Source organism: Caenorhabditis briggsae (assembly GCF_000004555.2).
Source record: "Caenorhabditis briggsae complete genome, chrIV, whole genome shotgun sequence".
NCBI lineage: Eukaryota > Metazoa > Nematoda > Chromadorea > Rhabditida > Rhabditidae > Caenorhabditis > Caenorhabditis briggsae.
In genome coordinates, this window is record NC_013487.2 from 6,720,986 (window position 1) to 6,731,563 (window position 10,578).

General features: G+C 37.3%; 2 protein-coding genes across 2 annotated transcripts; one reads left to right on the forward strand and one right to left on the reverse strand.

Moving 5' to 3' along the window:
- Positions 1–4,488: 4,488 nt before the first annotated feature.
- CBG05506 lies at positions 4,489–6,701 on the reverse strand (the record flags this gene model as incomplete). Its single annotated transcript, XM_045235375.1, has 8 exons — positions 4,489–4,603; positions 4,650–4,792; positions 4,838–5,491; positions 5,825–5,887; positions 5,936–6,094; positions 6,142–6,351; positions 6,435–6,627; positions 6,676–6,701. 8 exons carry the CDS (start codon positions 6,699–6,701, stop codon positions 4,489–4,491), a joined length of 1,563 nt encoding a protein of 520 aa, XP_045092966.1.
- A 1,300-nt stretch (positions 6,702–8,001) lies between these two features.
- On the forward strand, positions 8,002–9,420 carry CBG05505 (the record flags this gene model as incomplete). Its single annotated transcript, XM_002633577.2, has 6 exons — positions 8,002–8,318; positions 8,365–8,497; positions 8,547–8,878; positions 8,924–9,032; positions 9,076–9,210; positions 9,256–9,420. The coding sequence occupies 6 exons, from the start codon at positions 8,002–8,004 to the stop codon at positions 9,418–9,420; spliced, it is 1,191 nt and encodes a 396-aa protein (XP_002633623.2).
- Between the last annotated feature and the right edge of the window lie 1,158 nt (positions 9,421–10,578).

The following is a 10,578-nucleotide window of genomic DNA, read 5'->3' on the forward strand; positions in this document are numbered from 1 at the left end:
CCGTGGACTAGGTTTCTCACTGAAAATCCTCGTCCCCCGGCGGCACCTTTTTTTGAATTGTCTTCCTTTTCAACGCCGTTTTTCGGGGATTTCGAATTTTCTTTGAATTTTTTCGCAATAATATTTGAAAAATAGATAAATTTAACACATTTTAATGCAATAAAAATTTCTGGTCGGTGTCCCCCTTTAAACTCAGAATCCATTTTCTCGTTTCCACTGCTTTTTTCTAGTTTTTTGCTATTTTTTCCCAAAAAGTGGGAAATATAAAGTTTTCGATAGGTCACCAGGGTGTTTTTCTTTCAAAGCTCCGAGTTTTTTGTACCAGAACAAGATATGGAAAGCTAATTATTCGATATCAGTATGACTAAAACTTCAAAAACTCATGAAACAGTCAAATTTTTTTTGAATGTGATAGGTCTTCAAATTAAATATGGGTTCCTTTTTGCAGTTTCATTGAGCTATTCAGAAATTAAGAAAAAGTTTTAAATGTAAAAAATGGCCTTAAACTGTCAGCATTTTTTTGTTATAAGATCAGTGGCCGTATTCATGAAATTTACTTTTGTAAATCATTTACTCTCAAAAAATCAAACTGAATCATTTACCAAAAAGTAAATGGAAGCGTGAAAATGTACTGAAAATCTTTTTCTCATTTTTAAATAATTTTCCTGTTTTTTAGATAGGAAAACGACTCTGAACTAGAATTTCTCAACTACTTTAAACTAAAAAATGCTCATTTTTTGGCACATTGCTTTAAATTGAATGCTCTATCCATTCATATCATTTGTATCCGAAGTCATATTTTTCAAGTTGAACAGAAACGAAACATATGTTGAAAGTTAGATATTATCGATGTTACAATACTATTCTTTCCATACATAACTTTTTTAGAATGAAAAGTTTCCTAGAAGTGGTTGTAAACCGCAACCGAAATTAGTACCCCTATTTACCATAAAGAGGGGTATTTACCAGAAAGTAAATGATTTCTCTTAAATTTTCACGTTTTTCGGTTGATTTTTGAGAGTAAATGATTTACAAAAGTAAATGTTCATGAATACGGCCCCAGAGCTCATTCAAAGGATTATAGGTGAAACGAAAATGTGGACCTACCGCATTGATAAACAAAGTGAATGAATAATGTTTTATTTGAAACTGTAAAAAAATGATTTTGAAGTGAAAGTAGAGTATAATAATTACAGCTGCACTAAGGAGGTTGTAGAAAACTGTTTATAACTGATCACAGTCAATATGTAGGCCCCCAATTAAGAAGGCTAACCCAGTAAAGTGTTTTTAAACTCATCTCATAGAGCGTACAACCAATCATAGCTGAACCAACGTATCAATGAGATAATTAATTGAAAAATGTTATATTTTAAACTGTAAAAATTTGATTACGGAAGGAAAATCTAGTCATTATAGATGTGAGACTGTAGGGTATAGGAAGTATTAAAAATTCTGTCTTGGGCATCTTAAGAACAAGATAACTTTTTTCTGCGAACTTGCTCAAAACAGGAAGGGCAACATTGAGACAACACTAATCCAATAGATTCGTGAATGACCGAAAAATGGGCGGAGCATACTACATGAAGGAGAAAGGCGTTGAGTAAACTAGGAACATCGCAGCTTTCCAGTCCCAGAAGTAATACTAAAAAAGAGGCGGATTGTGTGAAAGTTCGAGACGTTCTTGATAGATTGTTCGGAACCAGGGGTGTTAGGAAGTGAGGGTGGGAAGATGTACACAGACAAACACAAACAGAAACATCTTCTTCTCACCCAAATGACAGAAGAGAGAGAGTGGTCTATTGGCCAGTTAAAGACAGAGACTCTTCGGTCCGGAATACACACACTTCTCTTCGTTTCCTTCAGGACTTGGCCTCACGTCTCCTGAATCCCCCAGAGGCGATCTTCTCTGTTCCGGAAAAAGTTGATTGGAGAGAGGAGAGAGAGAGAGAGAGAAGAATAGCAAGGATTTGTTTCCTTTTTCGAGAGATTTGTCACCCTCTTTTCATATTGGGCCATCTTCTCCCTTTTGGGTCCAATCTTTTGGATGTCGGTTGATCTAGAAAAGGAAGGAGACAACCGAAAAGAAGAGGGAGGAAAAATAATTTATGTGAGAAAAGGTTCGGCTGGATAAATAGATAGAGTTTGGATTGGGAATGTCAGAATACTTGACGAACATCATCTCATTCACAAGATATCACTTGTTTCATTGCGGTCAAAGTTCATTAGGTTTTTCTCAAGAAACAGTCGAACCAGAACATCGCCAGATTTTTTAAAATGACACATATGGTCTTCGAGAAACGGTGTTTTCTCCCAAAGCTTTATTGAGACACTTTGAAGGGGACTCCGAACAAAAGTTTTTTTCGTTTTTTTTTCAGTTAAATGTTCCCAAAGTTATGTATTTTTATAATGTTACTTCTACTAAATGCAGAAAAATTCGAAATTTCAGAAAATGCAACAGCGCTCAATTTTCGCCCAAGTTTTTTTCATGAAATTTACAGCCATTTGTGAGGTCAACGAGACTTTTTTGTTCTCTTCATGGAGTTTCCAATAGAATAATCCTTTTTCACTAAAAATACAAAAAAAAACGACCGGGGACGGCGGAAAATTCTGAAAATTTGCGTGAAAAACAGTTCACACAATGACCGTGGACTAGGATTTCCGCGACCCTCTTGGACGAGAACTGAGCGCGTTTGAATTTTCGAGGGCGTTTTCCGGGATTTCGAATTCCTCTGAACTTTTTCGGAGGAATATTTTGAAAAAACACTTTCAAATACCGTGCAACTTTAGGAACATTTTAATGATAAATTAGTACAAACAGTTCTTTTGGTTTTTTTTTAGAAAACAGAACTCAACTAAACAAAACCAAACATTCATAGTGAGGACAAAAACAGGTCATTTCGTGTCAGAGCAACAAAAAAGACCACTCACCTCATTTTTACCTGTCGTCGATGGTGCTGATGATGTCGGTGATACGACTGGCTGCATTTACGAGATATGCAATTTATTCCTTTTCTGTAAAATAATACTAACTTTGACAACTCAAAAGAAGAACTCGGTTTAGAAAAAAAGAGGTTGTAGAGAAAGAACATATTCAACATGTCAAAATGCCCATCGACGACTTCTTCTTTCCCCATTTTTTGTGTGTCGGAAATGGCACTCTTGAGAGCCCCTATTAACTTGTGATTTATAAATTCAATGTGTGTTGAGAGAAGGGGTAACAAGTGAGATGGCGGATGGTTTCGAGTTTTAACCCTGAGAATTACAATTCAGAAAGAGCTAAAATACATACGTATTGATGTAGGAGGAACTTACTTTTAAAACTATAGATATATTTTCAAAACTCTAGAGGAAAGAATTCAACTTATTCAAAATGGTCCTAAGCAAAAAAAATCATGGAGGATATACCGTAAAACCTGTTGAATAAGGGTTTTACTTCGTCAACATGGGGTCAGTTTTTTTCTCGGAAACATATCAAAAATTAATTACTTGAGGAAAAGTAACATTAGAAAAAATAGGAAAATTAGAAAAAAAATAAAATTAGAAAAAAAGTTTTATACTCATTTTTTTCTGTTTCGAACCTATCTTATCCTAGGAGCAATATGGTAATCAATAATATAGCTGCAAAAATATCCTCTTTATCAACGAAAGCTAGATAAATTAAGCGAAAATTGACCATTATGCAGATAGCGTAAAACCTCTAATAAAAGGATCCTCTTCAAAATATGGTTTGGAATCGAAAATTTATATACATTTTCAGTTAGAACTATTCCAGAAATTCCAAACCTTTTTTTCGGAAATTTGTCAATTTTTGTGAAATTGATCGGTTTTCACTAAAATTGACCGAATTATTTGACGAAAACTTTCCGAAAAATGGTCAGAAAAAAGGGCGGTCTCTAACTGGAGTGCCCCTCTAATAGAAGGACCCGTCTGATAGAAGGGCCTGCCCTTCTATTACAGGTTTTACGGTTATCAAGGCTTTAACATTGATTACATTCCACCGAAACGAAAATCAAATGGTGATATTTTTGACCGGTTACGGGTTACCTCTAAAAATTCAACCTCCCAAAACATACGAGGATTAGAAATTATCAAAAAATCTGAACAAGCTATAGTGAAAAGTTTTTTTTTTCAGAAATAACTGAAGAGAGGTTCAACCTCAATACCACTCATAAAATCGAATAGTTTACGGAACATAAATCTTCTTGAAAAACCAGCCAAAAAAAAACAGAGGTACGTATTACTAAACAATGAATAAAGCGGTAGGAATGGCTTCTGGGTTCTTCATCACCAGTTCCTCGTTTCCTTGGCCCACAAAATGCTCACTTCTTTTCGCATCTTTCTTTCCATGCGAAAAGAGCATTCCACGTGTCTCCAGGGACCAGTTGTATCAATCGTTTCCATTTTCTCAAAGTTTCAAATTCAACGTACTATTTTTGAGTTCAAAACAGACAAGAAAAGTAGATCATAAAGTACTAAAAATCTTTAATATCAGTCAGTTATACTATTCTGTCCACGATCCTTCTTTTTCTTCTTCCTCTTGCAATTGGCCCCGAATTTAAAGTCCTTATGCGTTCTCACTTGTTTCTTTGTTTGGAAATTTTTTCTGAAAATTTTCAGATATCCCTAAAATGTTTTTGATGATTTATCACCTGTTGTAATTGAGACAATAAGTGGGGATGGTAATTTTCATTTGCTTTGTTTTTGTTGGATTTTTATTAACCTTTCCAACTCGTTCTCTTTCAAGCTTACGGGCTTTCACCAGACATACACTTCGGATTGTGAAATTAATTATCTGAAATCATCTTTAGAAAACCAATTCAATCTGAAAATAACTCACACGATTCGTACCAAATTGCTCATCGTGATTCTGAAGTATCGTCCAATCCTTGCAGTACGGAGTGAAAGGATCCGTTCTCGGGGGAAGTGGAGAATCGAATGCATTCTTATTGATTTTCATTTTAGCTTGTAGCTCAGTCATGACAATCACTTTGGCGATTGGTGGTTTTTCGGTACGAATCATCCAAAACAGACGTCCTCCCGGAAACAGTTTGTCCGGATGGTTTTTGTTGGATTTCGGTGGAAGAACTCCTTTTGGATAGTCAGTTGGAGCACCATAAGTGGCCACTACTTCCGGTTTAATAACTTCTTCGTTCGCAATAAGTGTTTCGTCCGCCAGGTTAGTATCACTCGAAGGAACATAATTCGGATTTTTGGACATATCCAGAATTTTCTTCTTTGCCTTTGCGAATGCACCTCTGAAGAATCCCTCTGGAAAATTCACAAAAATGTTCCAAATTATGAGGACACAGGAGGTTACTTTACCATTAGGTTCCTTCTCCGCGATTGTCACCTTTGCCGCTTGTGGTAATGCTGGTTTAGCTGGTACTGGTGGTACAGGAGCCAATGGTTTTTGAGCTGATTTGATTGGTGGAGCTGGAGGAACAGGCTGGACGGCAGTTTGTGCTTGAACTTGTTTAGTGCCGGCCCTTCTCTGGAACAGACACATTTGTGAGCAATAAAAACATTTTCAAGATTTTTCAGGTTTTCGGTTAATTTTTGAACTAGATAAATATTCCTGGAAAGTTTCAGAAAAATTGAAAAAATTATTTCCGAGACTTAGCAGGTGTTTGAATTCGTTGTGATCTAATAGGCACAGTTTCGACAGTTTTGAGAAAAACTGAAAAAAAATGTAGAAAAATTCGAAAATTTTTTAAAACTTTTTTTTTCAAATTTCCATTTTCGAAGTAAACATTTGTACAGGTTTTCCGCTATTTTTTATGTTACAATTTTACAAAACTTTTACAGTTTTTCAGAGCATTCTCACCTGACTTCCTTGCGTCTTCTTCTGTCGGTTACTCTGATTTCCACTTGGTTTTCCTTTCTGGCGCTGAAAAATTGTTTATAAATGGTACCATATCAACTCCTATAAATTCACCAAGCTCTCCGTTTTGGGTTGCTTCTGTTTCTGCTTGGCAGCGAGTTGCTGTTTCAACAGCATCTCTTTCGGCTCCTTATCCCGTTTACTATCCTTCTCCTTCTCAACCACTTTCTCTTTCGGTTTCTCTTTCGGCTTCTCTTTTTTCTTTACTGGTTTCTGAAACTTTACATTCTAATTATATGCCTCTTTATATTCAAAATCACCGCTTCAGCTGCTCCATCACCATCTACAAATTGGCCAACTGCATTGTTCCCTTCCCCTGGCTCGTCATCCACAAATTGCGCCAACGCTGTTCCTGGATCTGGCTTTTTCGGCTTTTTAGGCTTCTTCTTTTTCTTTGGACCTTGTTGAAGTTCTGGTGTTTCGACTTCTTTTGATGGGACTTCTAGAGTTTGGTTGTCTCCTTCCAATGGCTGAAAACGTAGGCAGGATAAAGGGAACAAATTCAAACGGGATTTTTATGAAACGTTTAAGCAGCAAGAGAAAAATAACTAACCGGATTTTCAGGTTCTCCATCTTTTAGCCCTGGAAAAAAATCCGGTACAGCCGGTGGCGTCTGTAGATCAGGGAGTGGATTCTCTTCGGTTTTCGGGAATTTAGGCTTCAATTCCGGTGGAAGACCACCTCCCTGCTTCTGTTGTTGAGCATTTCCACGACGCATCGGTGGGGCACATTTCTCTTCGAAAAAGCTGAAATTTTGGAATTTTTAAAGTGTTTTTTAGGACACGATGACATACTCATTGTTCTCACCACCACCGTTCATTGACCCTACTTTTTACTGAAAATTGAATGAGGAATTTGGGAGGAGGGGCGGAGGCGAACCTGATATTGCAATGAGTGCAGTTTACAATAAGAAAATATTGAAATAAATGTTTGGATACAGGATATGGGAAGAGAACAGGAAGGGTTTGTGAACAAAAAATACAATTCGAAGCTGGCCAGAGTTCACGAGAAACGTAGCCCCTTTTCAGGTCAACAATTCTCGTTTTAAGATATAGGCTCCGTTTTTCAACAAGCATACACTCAGAAAATTATGGGGTTTGTTCAGCTAACCGGCAAAAAAGACAAAAACTCCGCGAAAACTTGGAGTCTGAACCAATCTGGCTGAAACTTTGGGGTAAAACTGAAGAAAACTATAGGGAACATATTCCTCAAAATTTGGGGTCAAAATTCACATTGAAGTGTTGCCATTAATTTCATCCAAATTTTCAAAATTGCCCCAAGTTTTGGCAATTTGTAACATATTACATGTTCCCTATAGTTTTCTCCAGTTTTCCCCAAAGTTTCAGAAGATTGGTTTGCAGAGTTGCTTGGTTTTTTGCAGGTTAGCTGAATAACCCAATTAGATATGCCTTATCGAGTGAATTTCAAGTAAACCCGAAGCAGCTCTGTTTTTCATTCCCAATATATTTCTGTTCCAATACCAAATTAACCTCATAACCCAACTAACAAAAAGTATTATGTGCTCATATGTGCAAGCTGTCCATTCTAACTTTGCGTTGGCGGTCTAGACTTTCAGAGTGTTATCACTGTAACTGCCTGGTAAACGGAAATGAACGGAATGTCTTCTTCCTTCTTCCGTCTTCCTTATTTTTTTCACATTATTCCGGATAATTTGAAAAATTTATAGTTTAAAATGCTCAGCGCTTAAAAATATTATCTCCACCTAACTGTAAGCTATCCCTCAAGATGTCGTTCAATGGAGCCTTTCTCCTTTCAGGCTATTCTCAGATTTCTTTGAAAAATAAAAAACTGGATTATTCAAAAAAAGTGATTCTGCTTCCGACTGTTTTTTTTCCGTTCCTTATTCCTTACTCCCTTTCCCCGGATTTTCCGATTTCTCACTCTGCTTTTCTCTGCTATCGAGTAACTATAAAAAACAGTTCGTTAGTAAAAAGGTAGTATCAATGTTCCTTTTCTCATCAACCCACTCAATAACAAACCGAAAAATAAAAATAAAAAAGCGATGACATTAATTCTAGTTGATAATGATGATAATGATAAGCCTCGCATGTTTTGATTGAAAAAAACGAAAAAGTATAAAAGACGAGATGGGAATAAACATGGATCGGAACAGAATGAAACATTATTGTTCTGTACTATTCCTATTATGTGCCATTTTTATTTCTTCTGTCATTGGATCCAAGTATCAAACTCGTGTACAAAGAGGACAACTGCTCAAGCATGCTACACAGAAATATGGATTGAGAAGCTTTTTTCAACACCAGCATGTCGCAGATTTCCGAGATTATGCATATTTTGGAAACATCACTTTGGGAACTCCAATCGCTTCTGCTCCTGAACAAACCTTCCTTGTAGTTTTGGACACTGGTAGCTCAAATGTATGGGTTCCGGATAACACTTGTGGTTTACATGACCAGTAAGCTTTTCGCTAAAGAAATCGAAACAATTAATTTTATATTCAGACGCTCCGCATGCCAGCGCAAGAATAAATTCTTTGCCACAGACTCCAGTTCATATGAAAAGGACGGTCGCCCATTCAGTATAAGCTATGGAACTGGAAGTGCTTCGGGAGTTTTCGGAAAGGATACTTTATGTGTTCGTGTTCCCAGCGTTTACAAGATATTAAACTATTTTTCTATTCCAGTTCTCCGATACCACTCTCTGCATCAAGTCGCAAATATTCGGGCAAGCAAGCACTATCGCTCCATTCTTCGCTAATCAAGAAATCGATGGGATCCTCGGATTGGGATTCACAGATCTAGCAGTCAACGATGCACCACCGCCATTTGTGAATGCTGTGAATCAGGGACTTGTGGATCAGCCAATTTTCACAGTCTACCTAGAACATCATGGAATGAAACGAGCAGCCAATGGGGGATATTTCACATATGGTGGAGAGGATCCGGACCATTGTGGAGAGATCATTACATGGATTCCATTGACAAGAGCTTCATATTGGCAATTCAGAATGCAAGCGTGAGTACTGTAGAAGTTGAATAGAAGCATGAAAACTTTTTACAGAGTTGGAGTCGATAGTGTTCACGAGAACACCGCTGGATGGGAAGTGATTTCAGATACTGGAACTTCGTTTATTGGAGGACCGGGAAAAGTTATAGAAAAAATTGCAGAGGTATCTAAAAAACTTTTCATGTTAAAAATTATTCAAACTCCAGAAGTATGGAGCGGAATACGACGAGTTCAATGAATCCTACTTTATTCCATGCTCCAAAGTGAAAAGTCTTCCATCCCTGAAATTGCAAATCAATGATATACAATTAGAGATCGATCCTATCAATTTAGTTGCTTACGTAAGTTTTTAAAAACATTCTTCATTTAAAAATTGATTTTTGCAGCCGGATTCCAAAGAATGTGATCTCACACTTTTCGGTATATATGGAGGAGGATTCGGTCCTTCGTGGATCCTCGGCGATCCGTTTATTCGCCAATTTTGTAACATCCATGACATTGAAAACAAACGGTTAGGCCTTGCTCATTCCAAGCAGCAAGACGATATTTAATAATTTATTTGATTGTCTTTCATTATTATTATTTTGTTCGAATTCGATATGAAATTTTGAAATTTTCTAGATTTTAAATCAAAATTTCCACAATATAGAGGTTTTGTTATTGCTCAATAGTAAGCTTTCATCTCGGGAGAATTTCACCCGCCCCACCCGCCCGGGTGTGGCGCCCGCCCGACGCCCTATATTTTGAAACGCGCGAATTAAATTTCATTTATTGTTTTGCGTCAAAAGATATCAAAAAGTGTGGTGCGCGTTTATTCAGCGTGACATAATTTTGTTGGACCACGAAACCGGGCGTATAGGGCGGGTGTAGGGCGGCCCGTTACCCTCTCGGGTGTAGGGCGGCCCGTTACCCTCTGGGGTGACGGGCGTTTTCTGGAGGCCCGCCCGAGATGGAAAGCTTACTCAATGGGCTTGACGATTTTAAGTCTCATCAAACAAAATCTACTGAAATATATTATTTTTTAGACGTCAAAGATGTCCATTTTTAACTAAAAATTATAACTTTTTCAGTGGATTGTCATTTGACAGAAGCAGATACTGATTCAGTGGATTGTCATTTGGCAGAATATTTCGGATCTCTTGATTTCTCACGTTAAAAATTTTTGAGGTTTTTTTTTTCAGAATCTGAATTTCACATTAAAGGTGGGGGGACAGGAGATTTTTCGTAGTTTTTTTGTAGCTAGAGTATGCATTCTACCGTCACGGTGTACAACGCTTAATGTCACTCTGCGTACAGCTGTCGTCCTCGCCTTTACGTATGCAATCGGGCGTGCGCTTTCTCTTTGCCCGCGTGGCTCAGTCGGTAGCGGCGCCGCACCCTCAATCCTCACCCTCACAAGTTCAACTCCTCGAGGGGCATCTTTTTTTTAATTTCGAGAACATTATTTTTTTCATGTCCCCCCACCATTAACAAAGATAAAGCCACTGGAAGAGATTTAGAACGTTTCTGGACTTGTCTAAACTCCACTCACCCAATAATACCGTAAAACCTCTAATAGAACGACACCCGGATCGTCCACTTTGAGCCTATATATCTCATTTCTTTTGAAAAATATCAAAAAGTGGTTAACTAGTAAAATGTTTATCAGGATATCAGCAACATTTTACTAGTTAGCCACTTTTTGATATCTTTCACAGAAAATGAGATAT